At 40.3% G+C, this 26,761-nt stretch overlaps 1 protein-coding gene across 2 annotated transcripts in view; it reads right to left on the bottom strand.

The window, feature by feature from the left end:
- Positions 1–1,948: 1,948 nt before the first annotated feature.
- The window catches only part of LOC131450049 (neuronal membrane glycoprotein M6-b-like), a 33,622-nt gene continuing 8,809 nt past the window's right edge, over positions 1,949–26,761 (bottom strand). The window contains exons 1-7 of one of the 2 annotated variants that reach the window (XM_058622178.1): positions 26,297–26,666; positions 10,813–10,999; positions 9,691–9,850; positions 8,305–8,491; positions 6,913–6,986; positions 6,742–6,807; positions 1,949–4,753 (exon numbers count right to left, since the gene is read on the bottom strand). In XM_058622178.1, the coding sequence (XP_058478161.1) occupies positions 4,601–4,753; positions 6,742–6,807; positions 6,913–6,986; positions 8,305–8,491; positions 9,691–9,850; positions 10,813–10,999; positions 26,297–26,366 (897 nt within the window). In that variant the 5' untranslated portion in view covers positions 26,367–26,666 and the 3' untranslated portion in view covers positions 1,949–4,600. Of the gene's footprint in view, positions 4,754–6,741; positions 6,808–6,912; positions 6,987–8,304; positions 8,492–9,690; positions 9,851–10,812; positions 11,000–26,296; positions 26,667–26,761 lie in introns of those variants that run through there. The other variant, XM_058622179.1, reaches the window with a different exon arrangement.

The following is a 26,761-nucleotide window of genomic DNA, read 5'->3' as shown; positions in this document are numbered from 1 at the left end:
TAATGTGACATCACTGCTTCACATATAAACAAACACACCTTTCATTTAATTTTTCTTCACATACAAATGATGTTGTTTTCTGATTGTTACAGAAAGACAAAGAATCCAGGAAATGTTAATGTTATTATTTTCTCCATTAATCGAGTATTTGTTTGGGCCAGAAAATGTTTGAAAAATGTTGATCAGTGTTTCTCAAACCTGCAAATGATGACTCTCAAATTTCGTTTTTTTTTTATCCACAAACCAAAAAATATTCAGTTTTAATTATTTCTTATTATTATAATAATAATAATAAGCCCATATATCAGAGTGCAGTCATTAGTCATATCGGCAGACCTCGCACATATCCCATAAAACTTTTCAAAGCCAATATCTGCCCATAACGATAATATCGTGCATCCCGGCACATTTCCATGTCAGGTGTAAACTAACAACAAACTATTGTTTTTTAAAGAATGAAATCAAGCTTCTTTTTTTTTTTATTATTGCCCTAAATTCTGATGATAATGACCTTATTCAACCATGCTTGAAAACACATGAACTGTGCCTTTAACTGCAGCTGTTTGCAGGTGTTCAGTCAGAGGACATGATGAAACAAAGCACTTTAAAGTGTTCAAATGTGCTCACTTCAGTAAATGAGTGAAGAAATCTGAGGAAAATACATGAAAACATTTTTATTGTCAACTATATATTGGTCCATATCAACAGGGACAGTTTTATTTTGAAATTCTAAACCACTGCTCCTGAACAGTTTTTTTTACTTAACCTGCCTCCTACTGGCCAGACTAGATAGTCATTGTGAACAGTTTTAATGGTATAGTGACATTTTTGACAGTTTATAATTGTATAGTTTACTAAATAATATAAGTTTTTTACGACATACTGTACTAGGACACCTTTTGACAGTATGAAGGCAGTTGTTGACGTCATACTATATAATTATATCTTTGACACTAAGTCAGTTTTTTGAAGACACACGTTTGCTGTGTAGCAGTGACGTCACATTAGCAGCAGCTAACCTGCTACTGGCCAGACTAGATAGTCATTCTGAACAGTTTTAATGGTCTATTGACATTTTTTGTTGAGGTCATTCTTTGAGGACATGTGGAGAATTTATATTTTAACGTTTTTGATGACATACTGTAGTAGGAAAGTTCATATTTGATCGTGTGTTTGCTGTGGAGCAGTGACGTCACGTTAGCATTAGCAGGTGTAATCTGAACACCTGTGGTCGGGTGTGAACAGAGCGTCAACACAGAATCTAAGAAATGTGTGGGTAATTTTTAAGCAGCAGTTACCGCACGTTTGTCAACATGTTTGTACCCCCCTGCTCCTCGTCCTCTTCCCGTTTCTGTCTCTGCGTAGAAGAAGCTCCACCTCCTACAAAGGAAGTGGAACATTCCAAATAGATCGACTCAGAGGGGAGGAGTGGAATGTACCAAGTCATGGAAAGTACACAAAGGCTTTTAAATCAGTGTGTCTTGTGCAGGAGCAGCTCCACCTGTAATTAATCAACGTTCATGTCCTCCATGTCCTCTGGCAGCTGAAATTGTTGTTATTTCAAAACATTTTTGCTAAAACAGAGAAAAAAAACCCACCACCTGTAGGAAATGCTGCCACCGTTTTTCCGTATTTGGTTCAACACAAAAAAGGAAAAGAGGGGCGCTGTTTCCGTATAATGGTTTTGTCAGAAATACAGATTATACTTTAGTAACCTGACCAAAAATGTCAAAGTTTAGTATGTCGTCCAAAATTTGACAAAAATGTCACACTTGAGTATGTCGTCCATTATTTTATGAATTTTCTTGGACTTGATTGAACACAAAAAGTTAACTTTCACAAGCCACTTGGGTTTAATGAGTATTTTTCCACATATATAAATATAAATATTTTAACTTTTATGAAACACAAGAGCCAAAGTCAAGAAAAGAGACAGCAGACAACAGTGTCACGATAATAAAAAATATCGGTTTTACTAGAGAAGGTTACAAAAATCATCACTATATGGGAGTCATAGAACTGTTTGAAACTTAAAAAATAAAAACCATAATGAAACACCTACAGGGACTACAATGTCATCAAAGTACAATGGAGTTTTCTTTAGAAAAGAGTGGGCGGGGAGAGGTCAGAGGGCGTGGAGGAAGAGGAAGAGGAGGAAGAAGAAGGGGGCAAACACCGCCTACCATAGTTGTCAGTACAATTGACTACACATCACCTGAAAAACTGCAAAGACAAAGTCATGTCTCCTTCATGCAAAGTAACGAGGAAACAACAACACCCTGACACGTAGTATTGTCTTATAGGAAATTGAAGTTTGCCGTTTTACATCAACCCGGCGGCAAAAAAGCACGTATATTTATCAAACATAACACACATGGCAATATAGTCCTTTTTTTTCTTTTTTATACAGAATAGACAGCTGCACACATGGACGATACTGACATGCTTCATCCCATCAAAGTTAAAAAAAGAAAAGAAATCTACTCTTCTTCAGGCTTTTTTTCTTTCTTTTTTTGTAAGGGTAAACTAACCAGTGATGACCCATATAGAATATACTTTTATGATTTGTAAAGAATATTTGATTAGAAAATCAATTTATGAAAATTCCTGACTTTGTTTTATTCAGAGTGTAAACATCCAGAAAACAGCATCTGTTGCTAATTATGAGAAAGTGTGACATTGAGAATTAAAAAAAGGGAAAAAGTAAAGAGGGGAAAAAATAAAAATCGTTACTAATACAGAACCACGAGAAGAGCTCAGCTGCCTAAAAACCCATTAAACATTAAAAAAATCAATCTTCAATTTTTTTTTTAAAATGTACACATCACAAGCATCTCACTCCATCATATTCATATCATGACTGCACTGGATCCTTCCCATCCAAGATGTTACGTTTACAATTATTATATCGAATTCTGAGCTAGTATTTTGAACACTAACACGTATCGCAAAGGGTACATTTACATATATTCATGGGGGGGAAACTGATAATAGAAGAGCGTGGCACCTTTGAGAGGTGTGTAAATCCTTTTTTTAAACCGTAAACTTGGTTATTTACAAGTGGATACTAGAAAAAATGTTGTAGAATGTCGTAGAATTCACACACAAGACAGCGTCCGCAATCAGTTAAGTGTTTAAGAAAGTGAAAGAACAAAATCGGCTAAGATCGGATTTGATTCTAAATTCATACCTGAGGTGTGCGTTTTTCATTTTTACCGCCAGAGGAATAGTTTTTGTCTTTAGAAAGATATTAAATGTTGAATGTTGTACATTTTTCCCTGCACTATTCCTTTAAACGTGACACCTCTGGTCTCCGTAATCCTTAACCCTTTAACACCGAGCGTATCGCAGACGGCGCGTTTGCATTACCGTAATTACGCGGTGGTTTGTGCTATCGGAAAAAGTCCAACGGTTCCTGAAAGCTGAGAAGTTGCACGTCAAAGCCAACATGTGGTTACTACGGTAATGTCACTTGCGCTGTTGCTTTGTCGCCATAGAGGAGAGCATTGGAAAATCGCCTATACATCTCTGTTTTTGGACATCGACTCAAACAAATGTTGTTTTAAATATTTTATACTGTTCAAATTTCAATATTAACATGCCAAATCTTGAGTTCGTGTACAACTACAGTTGTTAATACCCTATTTTAACGTAAAAGTATTTATTCACACTTAACTTAACTTATTCTGGCCCTTTTCTGGTTAAAATAAGCAAAAAGAAAAAGTCCAGACAGACATTTTGAGGCATAGGTGTTAAAGGGTTAAGCTACCTCACGGTTTCATTGTGTATTTTTCAAATGTAAAGTTTCTTAAATAGTGCAACATGTATCAAGCATTAAGCAATAAAAAGGTTAAAGATGAAGAAGAAAAAGGTTAAAAGGAAAAGGATCGTAAAAGAACCTGGCATACGCTTCAGAGTATTAAAAACAACAACAAGATTCATACACATTCACGCCATATATTCATATGTATATATATATGTATACATATATATATGAAACAGTGTTTATACATATATATATATATATATATATGTGTATATATAACACTGACAAAATGGAGGAAGGTGGTCGCTGACAGCGAACAATGTTTTTTTATGTATGTGTGTGTGTGTTTTTAGGCTGTGTCACGAGGCTGTGCTGGCTCAGGGCGCGAGGCCGTCACAGCCGGGGGCCATGTTCACGAGCCGCCGCCCAAAAGCACGAAGGGATGGGTGGTGGTGGGTGGGTGGGGGGTGTGGGGGGCGAGACGCTTCTGAACTGATGTACCCGTACATGAGCCTGACCCCGGCGGGCTGGCGGGCAGGATGGCGGTCGTCAGGGCGAGCTCCACTGCTCTGAAACATCTGCCTCCGTCTGACCCCGTCACCTCTCCTGACCCTCTATGCTCCTCCCCTCCAGTGTGGGGGGGCGTGCTCCCACAACTGTGACTCAGCACTCTGGAGGGGAAGAGGATGGAGAGTCGTGAGGCCGCGGGACTATCAAACATTACCGAGGTGGTTTGTGTGAAACTGAGGGGGAGGGCGGGGGTGTGTGTGGGGTGTTGTGAGAGTGTGAGGCGTGGACGGGAGATGGGTGGCGGCAGGAGACGAGCTCTCGTCCTTATGAGTAGGAGGAGGAGTTCTGGCCGTCTTTTGAGCGCGCCTCGGCCTCTACGTCCTGGTCGTCCTTGGTCTTGATGTCCTGGTACTCGTGTGTGGAGACGGCACTCCTCAGATAGGCCCAGTTGGCTGCCAGAATCATCAAGTAGTGGATCTGATGGGAGACGGTTTCTTTTGTTAACCCTTACAACACAGAGCATTTCGGCTGCTTTTTTTTTTCCATTACTATGTTAAAATGTACAGTATATACACAGAGGCTTAAAACATCATTTTACTCTAGCCTAGAACAGTTTATTTTGTGACTTCTGCACAATTATTGCTACTTTATATCACTACAGAAAAATACGACATAAAATGAATCATAACTTTGACTCAACAACACATAAGAAGACGGAACCCCCCCCCCCCCCCGCATTTTTTAAAGCCTGAATACAGTATGTGACCTATAAACACACACCAACAGCATGTCCATATAAGGAGTTGTATAGTATTCCCATGGCAATTCACCTGCTGCACAGCTCTGTGCTGCATTAGCACTAAGAGTTAATCACAACTAATTCTAAAATGACTCAAAACTGTCTATAAAAATATTACACTCAATTAGAAATTATTTTTTTATTGCACACACACCAATTAGTGATAGTTAATTTAACCCTTTATCCTTATTACACACCAGTAGTGAACACACATGCCAGGTCTGCACCTGGGGAGTAATGGGGGATTGGGCAGTGTATAATGCTTTCTGCTGCTGGACAGGTTGTTTCCCTCCAGGTTTATTATTAAGTTGCACATAAAGAAGCTACAGGCTTGCTTCACGGCGGCAGTTTTATTTAATTTCAGCACATTAACCGTGGCTCTGTTCAAATTAAATTAAATTAGTGGCACAGCGCTCCCCACGACACTCATGTGGAGGATAAGGCGGTAGAAGACGGACGGATGGATGGAAACGTGTGCTTTTATCTGTCAAAATGGCCACCATGAAAAAAAGCCTGTCCACCGTGTCCCTGGAGGCACTACTGGAGAAATGATGATGTAATGTTTAGATGATTCCTACATGTAAAATTACACAATTGCTCTCTGTGATTAGCGTCCAGTTACTATGGTAACAGTCCTTCTAGAATGGCGTTGAAATAAATACTAAGGATCAACTTAGGTAATAAATGTCAAGAATATAGAAAAACATAGTTCAAAACATTTGTTAAATACACGTTTTTTGGCACCAAATTTCACTTAAAGGTCCAGTCCTGGAAGGGCCTCGCTTTACGGAGGCCGTGATCTTGTGCCGACATGTTCCATGTAGCAAGATTTGCTACACAAATGAAGAATAATAAGCATTATTTTTGGTATGTGAAGGCCACTGTAATTTGCTTGACACACTTTGGAAAGGGTGGTTCGAGTGGAGGGGTCCGTTTTTTTTTTGTTTTTTTTTATTGCAATCCTCAGTTTCACCATTAGATGTCACCAGTGTGTGAAGTAGGGAAACATAAGCACCAGTACTTCCCTTATCCATATGAGACAGTATTACAAAATCATCTCAGCAAGTAAGAGATACAAGAGGACATTAGTGATGTTCACAAATTCTATTTAACGTCATGTTTAGATTGCGTTAAAATAACTTAAAACTGGACTTAATGTTAAACATTTTGCCAACTTGTATATTTAGATTATCCTTAACATTTCCAAAAATGACTAGAACTTCAAGCACACAGTCCATTTAATGTTGTTGTGCTGTTATTATGTCATTCAGGACACAAATGTGGCACTGGTCTAATGGTTACGAGTTTGTTAAACCTGATCTACTATCATAAAAAACCGTTCAACCGGTGAATTTTCCACCTTTCCATGTTTCCACCGCCTACATTTAGTCAACTACTACACAGCACTGACCCAATAACATCTGCAGAGGTGCTTCTGTTCTCGCTATTTTTTTTTTTAGCCCACTTATCTGAAACACACAAAAAAAGTCCGCCTCCACAGCAGAGTAAAGCTCACAATTCTCATACAGAGCCAGGCTGCAGGGTAAGATTTCAACCCAAGAGGACGGCACGCCGACAAGCATGAGAGGCGGCGTTGCCACGGCAACCAATAAGCACGCCATGGCAACGTGCATATTTCTTTCGGCAGATCACACGAGGTGCTTACCAATGCGATGGCGGTGGCTCCGGCTCCGGCGAAAGCAACGATGTAGAGATGGTAGGAAAGGTAGAACTGTGGATGAGAAGACAGAGAGGGAGAGCAGTGAGGGATGAAAAGGAGCAATAGAGAGAGAGAGGGATAAGAAAGTGAGAGAGGGTCAGGTCAGAGTCCTCTCACCTCACTCGTGTCACAGATGTCTCCCAGTGTAGCTCCACAAGCTTTTCCCGGTGTCGCGTTCCAGGGAATAATACCTGCAGGATCACAGAGATGAAACGTCACATGTGGGACAAGAAGCTTATTCCCCTCTTCTCCCCCGAGACTCGCTGTGTGATTGAAGGCATTATGAATGAAAGATTAAAGGAAACATGGCGGCTGCTGTCCGAGGCCTTTGAGCCTCTCCTGCGGGAAAAAGATGGATCTTCATCTTTCTTTCTTTTCATTTTTAATCCCTTTAATTGACATTTTCTGCCTTTTTAAAAATGCATTTTCATAAAAAAGTTATTCTGTTCATATAAAATGATTCAAAAATAATCAATAATTTGATGCTTGGTGTAATTGGGGTTAATATTTTTCAGTTCTGACTGCCAGTGAAGCATATGTGGTCCTCGTCCTAGTCTGCGAGCGGGGCCAGCTGTCTTTCAAATGTGGGTCACATACTGTACATGAAACAGATAAGCAGATATGCAATCACAGGGGAGCGATACTGCGCTCAATAATCAGGTGGTGAATAATCTAAATCTCCTCTTTATGCGGGAAACTGCCGGAGATGAAAACTGTGTGTGTTTAATCCTGCAGGTGAGTCTGCGCGACACATGTAAGGGGGATGAGATGTTTTCTTTTCATGTGCAAACCTAAAATTTGTTTTTTATTTATTTATTCTTACTTGACAGAAACACAGTAAAGAGCAGCGTAGGGGTTTTATGTGACTTTGACGTTGACTTTTTGTCAATTTGATTTACTTTTTTCAATCCCAACTTCTCTGTTGTTGTGGGAATGAGACACGTATCTCAGATCCACTGTCTGACGATCAAATATCTCTGGAAATGATTAAACACAAACAGTATTTCACGCACACGTTTGTGTGCGTGAAATACTGTACCATGTCGAGCGTCGTTATCAACTGGTACTGCTAACAACGTACGTCACTCCTAGTTACAACGTTTTTCTAAAATAATCCATAAATTGTTTGTATAAGTTTGTCAGTTTGTATAAGTATATAATTGCTTTAAAATATTTTTAAAATTTGAAGCACAATCTCACATAAACTCTTTCCATACACCAGTGAAGAAGAACGAGAAAATGGCAGAAAAAGTGAAAGAATGTTTATATCCTTTTTGGTATGCATAGGCCACCCTAGTTCCCAGAGGCACTTAGAAATTGTGGTATAACCATAACATGTTATTAATTTTTTACTAATTGGACCTTTAACAGCCATTATATATGAGCTAATATGAAATAATCAGTCACAAAAATAGCATCATTCATTATTTTATGGTGTATTAGCTTCACATCAGTGAATGTAAATTGTTCCACTGTGTGTGTGTGTGTGTGTGTGTGACAGGAACTAACCATACTGCCTGACATCCACACAGATGGAATCCAACGTGGTGGTGATACCGGTGATGTTGTTGTAGAAATCCGGTGACCTCATGGCAGCGCAGGTGTTCCACATGTTGAAGAAGAGGAACACGGGGATCGCCGTGAAGCAGAAGATGGCGAGGAAGGCCAGCGCTAGGATGTAGGTCAGGAACATGAACTGCAAGAGCAAAGTAAAAGTTTGAGTTGCACTGTTACTCGACGAGCCCCACACACTCTCACACACACACACACACACACACGCGCACACAGTCACAGTCTGTGTTGAAGCTAATGTTAATGGAGGGATCAGAGTAAACAAGCTGGAAAGGAGAAACTGGGCCAGATTTACCCTCAAGGCTCAAGTGGGTTTTTAAGTGTGTACATGTGTGTACACAGGACTTTGCATCCTTCTAATGTGTGGTTTATAAAAAATAATAAATCACTGTTTCCTGTTTAACCCTTAATGCTCACACGGCCATGGTAAATTGCCGTGGGAATAATACACAACTCCTTAAATGGACATCTTGGGGGGGTGTGTTTATAGGTCACATATTCAGGCTTTTTTCATCTTCTTATGTGTTGTGAGTCAAAGTTAAGATTCATTTTATATTGCATTTTTAGAAGTGATATAAAGTAGGAATAATTGTACAGAAGTCACAAAATAGACACTTTTTTTTCTTTTTGTTCATAAAAAAGAACCAAGTGAACTTTGAACTGTGACGTATTTCCAAATTTCACAAATACAATCCGAATTTTATAATCTCTGTATAAACTACGTTATACTACGTTATAAACGTTATACGTTTTAATGTATTAATGGAAAAAAAACAGCCAAAATGCTCTGTGTTCTAAGGTTTAAGCCTCATAGTAATGAATGTTAGTAACCAATGGTTACTAACTGTTTTGATGTGAGTGTTTGTATTCTAACTGGCCTTTACAGTTAAAACCTTATTTAATTATACATTTTTTGATATTTGTTGTTCCAGACCTCTGTTTGAGGAAGTTTTGTTTAATCTTTACTAGGGCTGCAATGATTAATCAATGACTTATGAATAAACGCTTACTAAATTAACTGAGGGTTTTTTTAAATTATTGAAATGCAAAATATTCTTCTTATTATTATTTTTCCTTTTATTTCAGCTTCTGAAATGTGAATATGTTCCGGTTTCTTTGCTCGTCTATGACAGGAAACGAAATCAACATAATTTGGGATTTCCACCATTTTCAGCATTTTATCCAATGAATCAAGAAAATAATCTGCAGATTAATTGATAACATCAATAATAATCAAATCCCATCTACGGTCTTATATTGTGAGTGTCCTAGGTCAGTGGATGTTATGGTGTGCTTGTGAGCATGTGAATTGCATGGACATACAAAGGCAGTGATACAGCGTCCACAGGCGGTGGTCTTGAAGTCGCTCTGCAGCTCCTTCTTGATGGCACTGGTGGTGTAAAAACCCTCAGCCAGCAGGATGATGGCGTACACGAAGAAGAAGGAGGCGATGCCGTAGATGATGTACTGAAAGATTTGGATCCTGAACACAAGCAGAGCGGACGTTGTCATTAAAAAAAAACCCACACACATAATGCTTGGCTATTATGTAAGAAATATGGATCACAGATAAAGGAAACATACAAGTATAACTAAACCCCCTCTTCTACTGCTATCTCCGCTCCAATGCCTGATTTTGAAAAACGTGGGCTGAGAGCTGAGTGGTTTTTATCACGGCATGTATCATTTCGATACTTGACACTCAACTATAAAGTTTTCACCTGAAAAAAGTGATTTAGGAGTGATTTAGTGGTTACCCTAACCCTTAAACTGAAATACTAGCATCACAGATAGCAACGGAAACAATGAATTAGTCACTGTTCAACTTAACTCACTCAATAATAAGGCTGCGGCTAACAACTATTGATAGTAGTTAGTCACAGTTGACTAGTCATAACTGAATCAATTAGTCAGCTAATGGGAAAATAACAACTCTGCTGATGCATAGCTACTGTAGAAGGGCCATGTATAGTTTTTACAGTGTTTAATTCTTGCCTCATTTCCTCTCATCATGTGATTATTCTCTTCTGCTGCAGACACAATTTGACTATCAACCGCTACCTGTTGCAGGCATATTAAAATAAGCCCAACTAGGGACAAGAGGTGAAAATTACCACATGTACAGCACATCAGTTGCATTCTTTGTATTGGAACCATGCTAAACTGTATCATCCCTATTCAAATGATGTTCTATTTTATTGCAGTACCTGTGCCAACAATGTCACAGTCAGCACTGCACTCCTTTTTTGTAGTTGCAACTCTGAAGTTTCTGACGAACTCCCAGTTCCAGGTTCCGACATAAATGCAACACAGCATGAGTAAGTCACCTGCTTCATTCTTCAGTTTGATTGCAGTACCTACTTCAAATCCTAGTGGCCACTGCCGTACATATTTCACACATTTTACCCTTTTAACCCCAAAACCCCACCCACAGCGGGGACTTACACCGTGGTGAGTGTGGCGTGGTCGGTGGTGACTGTGGAGAAGTGGTTCTCCAGCATGGTCAGCGTGCCTGTCAGCGCTACGTGGCCGCAGCCGCAGAACAGAGCCACGCCGGAAAAGCAAAGGATGGTGGCCACCAGGGAGGCGTAGGGAACCCCGCCCAGACATTTGATGCAGCACTCAAAGCATCCTGCAGGGGGAGACAGAAAGAGGAGGACTCATTTAAACACTCTCCTGTTGCATCGCAATGCAAGAAAATGACCCAGACAGCTAACAGGCACAACAAACAACAATAATAAACAATCCAGGTCAGACCTGAAAGAGAATGTACTGCTGAAGGCACAACAAAGTGTTTGCTTTAAAGTGCAGGAGAGACTTCAAACAGCACTGGTGATGACACACTGTGCAAAACTCAGGCCTTTTGTTCAGTGCTGTGAAGATTCAAGATCACACTGTTTGAGGCTGAGTCAGGCACATATATGTGTGTGTGTGTGTGTGTGTGTGTCAGAAAGACAAACAACAGTACTTGCTGTCAGCCATGTCGAGCAGCTAATCGTAGTGTCTTTCACAGTTAGTGCGCCTCCACTTTGTGCTCAGCTGGGAATGTTGAATATTAAATGTCAGCGGAGCTCGCGTAAAACCCGCTCTCTCCTGTTTGTCTTTAAAGACACATTTAAGACCAGATTGCGTGAATAAATCATGATCTAATCCTAAATAAATAATGTAAACTTAATGACTAGGGAACCGGACTTAATCAAATTATACTGAAGACAATCTGATATCAAGGATTGTCTTATCTTATCCTATCATATCATGTCATGTCATATGCCAGGATCAAACTACACAACAGTGCAGTACTTGCTTTAAACCCTAGTGGCCACTGCTGTACATATTTCACACATTGTACCCTTTTAACCCCAAAACCCCACCCACAGCGGGGACTTACACCGTGGTGAGCGTGGCGTGGTCGGTGGTGACAGTGGAGAAGTGGTTCCAGCATGGTCAGCGTGCCTGTCAGCGCCCGTTGTGATCACGTGGGCTCTGCGTGTTGGATGCACGTAGAGCCCACGTGATCACAACAACAGCATGTGTGCTACTGTGCTATTTCAGAGGTTAAATATTTTTCTTTAACCTATGAAATAACCTATGAAATATTTTTCTTTAACCTATGAAATATTTTTCTTTAACCTACGAAGCCGAAAAGGGAGCGCGAGTTAGCCGTTAGCACCATGCTAGCTCATCCTGAGACGAGCTGCTAAAACATTATTTCATAAACCAGCGCCACCTGTCGACTTTCAACTGCCTCCGTTTGTTAATTATACCCCAAAAACCAGCCATGCCAAGAGCTTTGTGTGGTTTAAATGTGCCCTGAGGCTCCACACACGGGGCTAAGTATGCCTGCGGGGTCGGGCTCCGGGTTTACCTGCGGGACGAGTCACTCACCCTGTGTGGGTTGGGCTACTCCAAAATAGTGAAAACAAGGGGGGTGTTCTCTGAAGACACTGTTACCTGTGAAAAACGGGTGCTCTGAAAACACCCCCATTAGCACTTGGTACTTTCCTTCTGATGAAATTATGAAATTAACATGGCAAAAAATATATTCTTATGAAGAAGGTTAAAATAGATGTAACCCATTGGTTAATAATAAATGGTCAGTTTTTCTCATACCTACTGTTGCTGACTATTGTTCTCTGTTTAAGTAATATCACTTGATCAAGCATATTCTAACATTCCACACTACAAAATAAGTAATTAAAGTATGTATGATTCGTGCTAATATCGTATTGGATCGGTATCGGCCAATACTCAAGGCTGCAATATCGGTATCGTATTGGAAGTGAAAAGGTTGTATCGGGACATCCCTACTTCTACTATCTTGCCTCTCACTTTTCATACACCTGTTTTTCATTTCCAGTCTTTCTCATTTTTCACGAACGATCTTTAATGCTCCCTTTATGACGATGAATGACTTCTCTCACAAGCCTTCTCTTGTGATTTAAGGGACCGAGATGCGCAAGATAAACACGATGCATCCCGCAGTCTCATCACAGTCAGGACTGACGAGCGAGAAGGAAGGAAAATAAGAATTGCACTGAACACGGGAGTTGTGTCTTATATAATGCCTGATAAAAATAGCTCCTTCAGCAAAGCAGGAAGTTACTGCGGGTGGGTGGGGGGAATAAAGACAAAATGAAGGGTCTTGAGTGCACCACTTTGCTGTTCCCATGACAACCTGCTCAATCGGCAACTCCAAAGCATCATTATTTCATACTCAGAAGCTAAATATTTCACTTTGTAAAGCCTGGAACACACAAGTGAACACATGAGATGTGTTTTAAAAACCTGAATGTGCTCAAACAACCGGTGCTGGAGTGATAGTGGAGAATAACTGGTGCACACATTCACAAGCACATTCACAAGCATTCACAATCTCTTTGCTTTGCAGCAACATTAACAACATTACTGTGTTCTGTCCGAAAAAGGACTCTGTCAAGCAATACTATCAGACCTGACCAAGGGAGTGTTTGTGTGTATGCAGCAGCAGAGCAGGGGTGGGCTGGGAAGAGAAACACTGCTATACTAAGAGACAGAGAGAGTCTGATGGACGATGTACTTCAAATATTTTAATTGATTTAGAATGTTTAATTATGATTTATTTATTGGTCTTTTTATATTTCTCAGTTCAAGTATATGAGCACATAAAGGTGATGAACAAAACGCGGGCGGCAAATGTTTGATGTAATATAGAAACAAAGATAAAGTAAACTCTGTGCTGTTTTCTCAGTCTGATCAGTGATGAAGATGAAGTCGGTTGTGTAACGCAGCGGAGCCTCTTTGCATAATAGATCCAAATCCTATTAATGTTAATGAAGGAAACAGGCTGATGGAAGGGAGTTGATAAGGCTGTAAAATGCCTCTAAAATCCCACAGTGGAGAAACAGGCCAAGTTTTGGAAGGAGGCGGAGGGATGGAGGGAGGGAGGGAGGGTGTGAGCTGGTCTTCCGAAATAAAACTTTACCCCGAGTGAGATTCCCTTTTTTTTAAATGCAACTCAAGAATTCTCATGTGATAATTATCACACTTTTAAATAAACCTCACCTTTTTTTTGAAGAGCCTTTTAACTTATTCCACTCCTTTATTTAAGGAAAAACTATTTATTTAAAGTGTGCTAACTGGCTGATAGTTAATGTACTCTTGCTGCAATTTAAATCCTCTATTTTTAATAATTTAAACTTGCAATGCACTAATGCATTTAGTTATATACACTGTACTATAGTACATAACATACCCAAATCAATTAAATTAAATTCTATTTATATAGTGGCAAATCACAGCATGCGTTATCACTGGACATAGTACAACGTTAAGAGAAAAAGAAATGTGGGGGAAAAAAACCTAAAAATTAAATTAAATTAAATCAAAACCCACTCAGTGCCCAATTATTCTTGTACACATCCACATATACATACAGTATATATATATATATATATAAACATTAGGGGTGTCATGATTCTCCAAATCCAATTGATTTTCGATTTTAAGGTCGCAATTCGATTTTTTCGATCTTTTTTCTCTACTTTAGTCTCGAATCATTGGTTTTATGTCGTGGAAACTCATTTATTTTTAAACCCATTTTGATTGTCTAAATTATATAATGTCTGCAATGTTTGCAATGTAACACACTAATAATGCCTTATTTTCAAATCTTAATCATTTCTGAACAATATGAATGTAACAATAACCCGTAAATGCTTAAATCCAGGGTTTTCCGCCACTGAATAAGGTCTGTTTCTTCAACGCGCCACAGTCTAATCTCGTACAAAGCTTGAAATCTTGTTGAGACAAACAGCCACAAACATCACACTACGCGGCCCACACCCCGCCTACCAAGTAAAGGTGCTGTTTTCAATGGAAACACAAGCCTGACCCACAGCTTTACCATTCCAAACCGTACCATAACATGATGGAAACACAACCTGATGCACTAAAAAAACGTAGAACAGGAGAATGCTAATCTCCTTTTTTCTGTGTAAAAGCCACCGTAGTTCCCTCACACTTGGGAAAGGGAGGGGGGGGATCAGCGATGTCCTTGTCACTTTAAGAGAAAACAGGAGTGAATGACTTGTATTATTTCCGCTGGTTACTCTTCTTCTTCTCTCATCTGCTGCGCCCGTGGCTGTGGCTGTGATGGCTGTTTGTCAGACTCACTTTTAAAGTGTGCTAATGGGAAACAGACAGACCCGGGTGGTCAGCTGCAGCCGGCCCTAATGGAAATCAATGGACGTTTCATTAGAGTAGAATTTAGATGACACACGGAGAGCGGCCCATTGCTCTTGTTTCATACCTCGCTGCATCGCCGCAGCCTCTATCTCTGCCCCTGTCTCACTCTCCACTCCCGCTCTGAAATACGACCACATGCCCACACTGTACTTACAGTGAGCCAGCTGGACTTAATCACCAAGACAATACGATGAGCTCCTGTTGTGGTTCTACATCACATATCATCTCAACAGTCTCACGAGTGGCTGCAGTTTTTGCTGCAGCTTTCTGGACAAAAGCGATAAATGTATTTCTGCTTAAATTAAAATCAATGAAATTGTTATTTCAATTTATAGCTTGGGTTTTTTTTTTTTTTTGGTCCACATACATAAGGAAGGAATGAGAGTGTGAGATGAAGGAGAGGCGACGGGGAGCCTGAGAGAGGAAAAAGACGACAGAAGAGCAAACAGATTGAGGGAAAGATTGCAGAAGAACAAAAGGAAAGGAAGGTAAAGAAAAAGGCAGAGCGAGCACAAGGAAGAAGAAAAAAAAAAGAATGAGAGCACGAGAGGAAGAAAGTGTAAGGGAAAAGCAGCTCCTGGCCCCAGGGCCGGCAAATATCAGTTGCCATAGCAACGAGTTACCCACGACCCAGTTCAGCTTTAGCATAGACCTTCACTGCCGCTTTTCTTTCCTCACTCACTCACTCACTCACTCACACATACACTGATGAGGAGTGATACATGCTCATTCGCAAATTTGAAAAAAAGACTGTTCCTAAAAAGTGACAACGGTTTCGAATCATCGTCAGCTCACATCCAACAGATGTGAAGCAGAGGTGCAAATCCTCGTCTTTCTTTCAGCTTCAAGTTTGGTCTCGACACAATTCCTGAGGCAAATGTTCTAGTGTTTTCAGAAAAATCTGCTAAAAAGGAACAATGATGAAAACACAACCAATTCGGACGTGAATACGGTTCCGTGTAGTTCATCGTTTTCAAAAGTCGCCGTTTTTGCCGATTTAAATGAGGTTTTAAAGCTGTAGTATGTAACTGTAGCTCTACATGACTCTTCTCTGTGTAGCGGTGGGTTGTTTTTCGTGTCTGTGGTGACACAGAGTGATGTGAAAGTAAACAAATTAGCCACGGGTCCCTGAAACATGAGAGAGGGTAAACAAATGACTGAAAGAGAACTTAAAGGTCCAGTGGTGTAAAATCTAAGAGAAATTAAAACATGAGCAGAAAACAAATAAAAAGAATCCTACGCTAAAAGTCCTTAACTTCCTGTCACTTGACACTGAGGACAAACTTTGTAAGATAATGTAAGTAATTAAAACTTCCGGTCCACGTTTACATTGACTTTTAGCAGTTGTTTTAGTAGTTAGCAGCCCTAAGGGATTCAAAGTGGCCTAAAATTCCATCCCTCTGTGCACAGCCTGTGTTTAAATCTATAATTCATCACTAAATAATCTTGGTAACTTCTCCATATTATTATATTATATATATATATTTAGAACATCTCTGCATCTTCGGCTGAACAGCTCGAGCTGGCTTATTGAAAACCAGGAAGTGACAATTACAACACAGACCAAAACAGCTGTAGGTGGCAGCGGCTAGTTATTAGCAGCTAGTTATAAGTCCAGGGGACTTTAGGTCCTTTAGGTGAACGTATATAAACAAACGTATACATGCTATAGTAATTAAACACAAAACTACATTATTTTGAGAAATCCAGTACGGTGCAATTCCAGTCGGTCAAACGTGTTTACATGTATTTTAAAAGTCCGGGTTTTGTTACACAAGCACAATAATCTTGTTGTTGTAATACCCTGACTTTCTGGTTTTACTGCACTACAAATATGTTTTGATGCTGTTTGATTGGATTTATGATGAATTCTGACATCTTTTGTGATTATTCTCTGCTTCCCGTCAATCAGCTGACACCCACGACTAGAAGCGAGGAGGTTTCCCTTGGTTGCGTTTGTATTTTGAATACATAGACGCATTAATTCAAAAAAATGTGTTTGTCTGTCATCTCTCAATAAAACGGTCTGGATTTATGTGCCGTATCTCTCTGGCAGGTTTGATTTCCTTTCCTGTCAATGTCTATAAAGCAGATTTAAATATAAATTCAGAGCAGAGGAGGGAGTCAGAGAGAGAGATTATATATCGACTGTCCTGTTAGTTGATGATTTGTGTAAACTGTACAAGTCAGAGGCGCAGCGCGATTATCACCAACTGTGAGGGAGCAGAGTGCATCTGCCAGGAGTAACAGCATTAAAGCTTTGTGAATATTTCAGCGGCCAGTCTGGTTCCTGCCTGCGGCCATATTCCAATTTCGAAGTGCTGTATTCATTATGGGGCAATTTGCTCATAGTGCATTGTGGGTAGACTAACAGGAGTTGAAGAGGTCCTTAGAGAGAGAGAGTGGGGGAAAGAGAGGAGAGGTGTAGGAACGTGAAAGAAAAGAGAGATGGGGGAGGATAGATGGTTACAGATACTTTACACTGTAAACTTTGATGAAACCCTTTTAGATGTTGCCAGGAAACATGAAACAGCACATTCTAAACCAGCTAAAAACAGGAAAGTTTGTTTTAAATGGTGAAAATGTCATGCCCTCATTGTCTTGAAAGCAGCAGAAGCTTCCTACAATTAAAATGGAAAACCTGCTTCAAAACTGTCCACAATAAGATGCCCAGTTTATTCTTGTTATGGAGTTTCCAAGGCTTTTAACCCTCAGTGCTCACGCGACTCAGATCTGTGCCGCAGGTGCACCCATGGTAAACTACCGTCGGAATAATACACAACTCCTTATATGGACATCCTGGAAGTGTGTGATTATAGGTCACATAAAGATTGTCGAGTCTAAGTTTTGATTCATTTTATATCACATTTTTAGTCGTGACATAAAGTAGCAATAATTGTGCAAAATAGAGCGTTTTTCTTTACTTTTTTCTTCATAAAGAACGAGCCAAATGAACTTTGAACTGCATTTCCAAATTTCACAAATTCAATCGATTTTAAACATCTTGAGTACTTTTTCCACTCTCTATTGCACATTCCTATAGCCTCTGTTCGTACTGTACGTCTTAACATAGTAATGGAAAAAAAGCAGCACGAAATGCTCTGTGTTCTAACGGTTAAGTTTGAAGAATTCATCAAGGCCAGAGCTCAGGACTGAGGAGAACAGAGGCCGTGAAACGCAGCCGTACACGACCTCACATTCTAACAAGCAGCTTGCCAGGGCTGATCCATCATGTGTCTGTGACCTTAACATATTTCATTAGCACCTGGATGCTACGAACTCTCCGCTCAACCAGTATCTAAACTCCTGTTTCCATCAACGGGGATGAAAATGAGCTCAAATGCTAACGCTGGTACATTTACAGAAGACTTCACTCCCTTGCGATCGTTGAGAGTCGAGGCAACTTTAAAAAGCACTCTGTCGCTAAGAAGAAGAAATCCACGACTATGCCAGCAAACAGCAGCCAGACTTGTTGTCTGAGCTCTGATTTCTGTGGAGACGACCTTGATTAGAGCGTAATTTCTGCGTCTAATCAGCTCCCTTCAACACGAGTTTGGGAACAACAGGCAACTAGTTGGAGACTAAGTGTGATTAACGTAGCCTTTTAAGGTAAAGTTAGCTACATGTATATGAATTTAGCAGTATTTAAACAGGCTGAAGATTGGAGATTTTCCTTCACAATTATGTTAAGTAAAGCAGAAAATGCTCACAATAGAGGCTGGAATCCATTTTTTGTAATAAGGAATTATTACAGTTACTATTTGCTTTATATCTTCCATGGTCCAATCAGTTTTAATGGCAGACCCAGATTGTAATTTGAGTCCAGAAAATAATCTCCACAGAGATCCTCTTGCTGGAAGCAGCACAGTAGTATAAAGCTGCCCTTTCAGCAGGTTCCACATACAAAAATAAGAATAGATGCGCTTAAAAAAAAAGCAGAAGGACGACCACAGAGAAAGTTCAGGAGGATGTGAGACACCCCTTCTGCCCAAAGGAGAAGAAAAAAATGTAGAGTTGGGCAAGATGAGAAAAAGGCTTAGTTCAATAAAAAAAAAAGATTTTTTATTTCCCCCTCTTAGCAGAAAAGGGCTTCCACCTCGGAAATGTTCGTGATGATAAAAATAAAAGGATAAATTCTGGTTTATTTCGATCCGTATCTGATTCCCTTTGGGGCTTTTTTGTGTAATGAAGTGAGCCCGATCACACGGCAGAGTTCACACTGCAAACAAATATATTTTTAAGGAAGTAAAACAAGCCTCGTTTATGGGAATTTGTTCTTAATGTTTTTGGTTTAAAATGAAAAAAATATCTCAGCAAATAGGTTTTTCATAATAATGATAATAATAATCTAATTTTAAGGAACAAACTATTAAACTTTGTCTTCATAAGATTTACAGCTTAATCAAGTAAAGGAAGACACATTTCTTACATGTTTTCTCTATTTTTCCTTGTTTTAAGACACTTTACCGTCTGAGGGTGACTGTAGATTCACAAGATAAATGAGTTTAATATATTCTAGCCAAGCAGAATTTGCTTAACCCAATGGCAGATTCTTTAATTTAATAAACTCAAGAATATTAATTTCTGTTAGGGCTGTTTTGCAGTGTATTTATTAACTTTCCAGTATGATTGTATACTGAATTGTGAAAACTTGAATACGACACACTTCAAATTATCACAAATAAAGATGATTAATGAGTAACAGAGAAAGTAAAAGGCAGGTGAAGCCATCATTCAAATTATCATTATACATATTATTGTTTTATTAAGAGTTGGTTTTAATCAATTCTTTGATTTATGGAGCTACGACACAATGACTTCTTCAAGCTCAGTTGTTTATGTAACTAGGGATGAGCTGATATGATACTCAGTATCAGTATCGGTATCGGTCCGATAAAATCCCTGGATGAGATATCGGACAGATACAATCCAACAATCCTACATATCACATGTTTTACTATGCATTGCACAGATTGTGAAAATGTGGCGGTATCCATATCGGCAGATACTCGCGTTTTGTGGAGTGATATTGGACAGGAAAAAGTGGTATCGTGCCATCCTCACATGTATCTGTGATGAGCGCTAATCAGCATCACACACTTCATAGGCTGTCGATGAGAAGAGCAGATTGGGAATCAGTGGGCGATGGAGGAACGCCAAAGGAGGTTGGCATGACTCAGGAACAAGACATGCTGCGCCAACCTGCCACTCGCTGCTATTCATACTGTATACCCACCACAGACCAGGCTTCCAACTGAGGTGACTGCTTTTAGTGACTCTGCTAAGGGCCGAGTAGAACTTAATCGTAGTTTAGAAACGTACGACTCACTGCGTACTCACACAAAGTGGTGTGTACACGCACCTTGAACGCAACTTTTCAGGGTCAGAGGCGGCAGATCGTGGCATGGCACGGCGTGGTTAATTTGCTTTTCCATTAGCGATAGTACCTGGTTCTTTTTAGTACCTGCTCAGGCAAGGTTCCAAGCGAGCTGAGCCAATACTACGTGTGACGTGGAGACACAAGAATCAAGCCGAACTGTAGATCAGTTAAAGAAGACATAACATTCCTGAAAATGTGCCATGTAGTGGAAAACGCCAATACGACATGATTTTGAATTTAAATGTGACCACAGAGTGAGGACTGAGGCCCAATGTGAACACAGCAGCAAAGCACACACACACACACACACACACGCTGTCGCCCCCACACATGCACATAAAAATAAAGACTTTTCAAAGCACTGACACAGACATTCCATCTGAACCACAATTGGTCACTGACCTCCCCACACACACACACAAATATACACACACAGCCAGTTGGAGGCTGACAGCATGCTTTGGGGACCCGCAACCTCACACACCTCTGGGGTGAATGGTGTGTGTTCGGTTTCAACAAAAAACTATAGATAAAAGAGACATTTTAGTTTTGTCTGAAGGGAGATTATGAACCAAAGCTGTTTAACATTTTAGATTGGGAACCAGCCAATATCACATTTGAAAAGCTTTTTTTGTTAAAAATATAAGTCTGGGTCACGACTTTTATGTGAACAAATTTGCAGAAGTTTCCCCAAAAATGTGCTCTTGTGACGACTGATTTAGGTCACGGTAGTTTGACATCTTTAAAAAGTAGGTCACTATGTAGAAAGTTTGGGAAATTTGCTTCCGAATGGGCAGTATCAGATCAGCGTTTTTGGATTGGTATGTTTACAGGACATATTTTTATTCCTTTTATTCTGATGGCTGGTGTCAGCAGCAGCAGTGGCTGTGTCCTTTCATGCAGAAAATTCAACAAAACCTGCAGACTGTGATGTAATCTCCTTTGGTTCTGATCTGCACATCATAGCCAAGGACACACAGCCAGTGATGTGTGGTCTCTCTCACACACACACACACACACACACACACAAGGAAGGAAAGGAAGGTGTGTGTGAACAAAACTACACATACACATCAATAAAAAGAACTTAGAGCCACTCTGATATATACCTGTGCACACATACAGATTAGGGATTATATGACGCAATCAAGAAAAAAAACAAAAAAAATACAACAACCTATAAACACACCTGCGTTCCGTGCACAACGACACAACAGCCGCGCAATCAGGAGCATGGACAGTTTAGCATAACGACGGCGGCTAACGTCGTCGCAGCTAATCAACGTGTCACAACTGCTGCTGCTTATGGAGAAAAAAAAATCTCTATTATAGCTACTGGCCAAATTTTTGCTACAAGGTATTAAATTAGGATATTATTCTATTACTATGATTGGTTATTGAAGATATAATTGTTTTCTTTCTTCAGTTTCTTGTTATTTATAGGGCTAAAATAATCCATAGAGGTTTTCGGTAATAGATGTCGACCAATATTGTTTTTTCTGCTGCAAGGCCTTTAACCTGAACTCACGCCTGGTTACCAGCGATGTTTAGAATCCATTTAAAAATCTTGAGCCTAACTTTTACAGCGTTGCATGGTCAAGCTGCTCCATAAAGGTCAGATGTTACTTGTGGTCCCATAGACCCGTTTTAAGACGCGAGGTGATCGCTCCTTTGAAGCAGTAGCACCCAGACTGTGGAACGCTTCTTACTGTTTTTTCTTGGCGCAAAAGGTGCTATATAAATAAAATGGTGAGCAGAGCAGAGCAGAGCAATAACTTAACACAACAGCACTCCTACTTGATAAATAGGCGAGCACTTGTACAGTAATATGAAGTCTGGAGCACAATGAGACTGAAGCGAGCAGCGATAATTATGGAAAAAATGGAAATGAGCTCGTTCTGGGTGGCGGGGCTGAGGTATTTAGTTGACCTCAACTGACCTAACTCGGGCCGCTTGATCAGCTTCTGCAACACAGGGTCACAACTCAGCCAGCAGCTCGATAATTGCAAGAAATGTTCACACTGTTGAGCCAATACTTCCCTGTGTACCCCGAAAAGGACAGGCTGCAAGTAGACAGTGTGAGTGTCACATTCACTCACAAGCGCAGTTTTCTGTTGTGTTCGTTTCACAGTAAATCAGCCAAACATTAAACAGCGAACTGTAAACATGTTGCTGCGCTGTTTGTGTGCGCAAAATACAATGTAGAGATTTAATTGTTACATTTGTGTTTCCGACTTCTCAACCAGTTTAATTATAGTTAGTGCACTTAAACTGTCTATTTTATATATGTTCTAAATTAAAATAATATATAAAGTTAATATTATATATACAAGGCAGAGCGATAATTCATTATCAACACATATCACGTATGTAACTTTCTTCAATATTAACAGAACATTTCTTTTTAAATATATAACGTTATATATTATATGATATAATGTTTATGTGCTGTGGAAACACACTGAAAAACAACATTAAATGTGTTAAATGTTTCCATTTTCTGTCCACAAACAAGATTTAAAGCATAATTCACTGGTTTCTTCAACTTTCGCCGAGGAGCAAAAGCAATCTTAGGTTATTCATCACTATATTTATGGATACTGAGTGATTTAAAACTCTATCATCACATATCATCCAGCCCTAATGTATATTAAACAGATCACCAAGAAACCAAACTTTGATTTACGCCTATCATTTTATAAATTATAACCATTGTTTACATCACTTTGTGTTATATTAATGTTTTAACCGCTTAAATTGGTTTGATTTTGTATTCAGTCAAGTATATAGTAACGACTAAGTGACAGTGGATAGTAGGTTGAATCATCTTTTAACCCAAAAGTCGAGGGTTCGATTCCTGCATGCGAAACAACTTTGAGTGATCATCAAAACTACAAATGAATGTAGTAAAATGTGAATGAGTCCCCTTTTAAATGTGGAGTATAATAAGTACAGAGAGTCATGTACACTCGTACTTTTGTTTCCACCACTGGAAACTTTCCACCATCTGCTTTTGTGACTCACACACATGTTGTTGTGGAGCTGAAGAGGGCAGCACTGCTGGCACACACCGCGGCAGCAGCGGCACAAGCTCCTTACAGGACAGCTCTCGTCTTCTTGTCCCCCTCACTGTAAATCTCCAGCGTCTTGATGGTTGCTATAAGCCTCTGGTCACAATCCAGATGTCCAGTGATTACACTGACACACAGACACGTCCTCCTAGCTGTTTTGGTGCAGTATATGCTTTTATGGGCAGATTTGGTTTCACACCTGGAGCACAGCTGTCCGGGCTGCACAGGTTTCACTGGCTTGTAATTGCACCGCCTCCACATAAAATGGTGATTAAGGGATTCAGAGGGTTAACTGCCGACCATAAATATGGCCGCCCGTCCTCGAGGAGGCCGCTCATACGCGCTTGTTGTGCGGTGTGTGTTCTGGCTGCTGTTCACCTGCATGTGTGAGCAGCAGCGTGCCTCCAGAGAGGATGATGTAATGTTTTTAAAGAGCGTCGCATGTGAGGGACTTACGTCGCAGACTGTTGTGACGGAGCAGTAGCACCGCGGCGGGGGTCAAACTCTGGGTTTCTCAAATGCAAGTGATGAAGAAGTGTGTTCATGCTGAGTGAAGGGATGCGTGTAAAATGCCCCAGTATCTGCAGAACCAGTTTTAATGACGTTTAAGACCTCAAAAAGGAAGAATTAAGACCAATACTGGGGCAAAACAAGTGTGGTAGTGTAGTTTGTTGAGTGCTAGCGAAAAGTTTTTTCCCATATTCACCTACATTCCTCCCCGTCGCGTCTCTCAAACGTAAACTGTGTTCTTCTTCTATATTTAAATGTCGGTCATTGTATACATACAAATATATAACTATGTCTGCGAGTCGGGATATTAAATACAGGTAAAATAAAACAATAAACTTGAACATTATCCCTTGGAGCACAGAGCATTTCGGCTGCTTTTTTCTATTAGTATATTTAAACGTACAGTATATACAGAGGCGATAAGCATGTGCAATATAAAGTGTCTTATATCCTTTTTTTCAGCACAACCTAGGCGAAAAATCATCATTTTCACCAATTACATAAACACACCTGTGCTGGAAAAAAGAAGATGGAAAAAAACACACATTTTTTAACACAGGAATATGTTACCTGTGAACACATGAACACACACACACACCCAGGATGTCCATATAAGGAGTTGTGTATTATTCCCACGGCAATCTACCATGGGTGCTGTGGTGCAAAACCCGCAGATTTGAGATGATGAGTTTGGTGCAAGAATTGGGCATTTTAAAACACAAAGCAGAAAACAGGTTCCCACAACTAAAATGTCTTAAAATGCTCTGACAGGTGAGGTTCAACTTGGGCACACGAACGCCTCAGCAACAAGTGACAGTTGTGGATGTGTACTGAATGGGAATGTTTTCTATCATGGTCATTTTTGACCAGAACCAACTAAAGTAAGGCTCGAGATTCAATGGAAGTGGGGAATAATTCAAAGTAAGAAAGGGCATTTTTCCAACAGGAAACTGATGTTTGTAAATTGCTTCTCTCTCTCCGGCTCCAAAGTCCACAGAGAAAATCACATGTTTTAGCTCGTGGGGGCAACATGAGCTGCTGGTCTACTGCTGCTGTGTTTGGTAAATGTGGGGTTAAATGGGAACAAAGGATTTCAAACATAGAAGTCACAAAATAAAACATTTGAACTTAGTGATAAAGGTCGCAGTGGATCAACAAATCACAGATTTCCTCTATGGAGTTCAATGCAAAGGATTGAGCAGTTTAATGTTCAGATTCTTAGTCTGGATTACATCATGAGCTCATTTGCTTTATGATTTTTTTTTTGTGGATCAAATTTGACCCAAAATCGCACAGGGAAGCTGCTCTTAACCATCTCTGGACTGAAGGCTGGGATTTTACTAGAGTGAAATCATTTCCATGTATCTTTCGCCAGTGTGTGGGTGCATTATATAGACACGCCTACACAACACACACACACACTGAGCAGCAACAGTTTGGCATTATATTTGCACTCAATCTGACACATTTTGTTAGCTTTAATCTGGCATGCATATTAAACAGGATTGCATTTGCATCTGTGTGTTTTGAAGAGGATTCACACACACACACACACACACACACACACAGTGTAAGGCTGGATTCAAACAAGGGCTCCCAGTCCCACTGCGGAGCCACAAACAGACACACACAGAGCATCGTTTATTAAAGGCTCGAGTGACAGGACTCAGGCTCTGCGTCAAGCTCTCCTGAATCCGATCACCGCGGCCACACATGCAACACACTCGACACAATCAACCACCTGAGGACACATCCGCCATAAATGATAATATTACTAATAATCATAAGAAGAAAAGGAGAATGGCAGCGCCTCTCTCGCCGCCGCCGCCGCACCTGACGGACAACAATGGCGCGCGCGGAGCGGAGCAGCACTCAGCTCCATGACGCCGAAATAACCCCCCTTTCAGAGCAGCAGTGTTTTAAAAAATATATATAAGAATGGCATTAATATGCTCCAGAAAAATGCTCAACAAATCGAGCCTCTTCAAACGCACCGACCCGCCCACATCCTCCCATTCTATGGCGCACGGCAACGCGTGAAACGGTCAAATTGCGCAGGGATTTGCAGGAATAATCTCCTGTCACTCGCATGTGGCGGGGATTGTTAAAACCAGGTGAGAGGCCAGAGGCAGTGGAAGGCAAGGCACCGCTATTGTGTGTCGAGAGAGAGAGAGAAACTGCAAGTATGCGTTAAAGCCAATGCGCTGATTTGGCTGTGCGCAAAAAAAAAAAAAAAAGATTGTACCTTTGCTCTCCTGTCCCTCGTCCTGAGTATCCTCCGCGTTGGACTCCATGGCAGGCTTTGTCCCGTCCATTATCTCAGAGGGATATAGTCTCCGTGTGTGAGTGAGTGTGAGGATGGTGGAGGCTGTTCTGGTGACTTGATGCTCTCTCTCTCTCTCTCTCTTGCACACACACTCCCTCCCTCTCTCTCGCTCTCCCTCCCTCTCTCCCTTACAGCTCAGCTCTGCCTCCCTCTTTATTATTAACAATCCAGCTTCAAAATGCACAGGCCCTGTGAGCTTACATTAAGACAACACTTCAGAATTGTGGAAATGTGCTGATATTCTGATCACAACAGAGTCTTTACTTCCATTATTCACAAAAAAAACATACAAAAAAAACAGGTTCTGATCTTTTTCATGCTGCACCTCAGAGAAGCAGAGGAGGAAATGAGGACAAAATGTGCAGGGGAGGTGTAAATATGCAA

This window comes from Solea solea, chromosome 2 (genome assembly GCF_958295425.1).
Source record: "Solea solea chromosome 2, fSolSol10.1, whole genome shotgun sequence".
Classification (NCBI taxonomy): Eukaryota; Metazoa; Chordata; class Actinopteri; order Pleuronectiformes; family Soleidae; genus Solea; species Solea solea.
The sequence above is the reverse complement of the archived record's forward strand: the minus strand, read 5'-3'. Positions and strand labels throughout refer to the sequence as shown.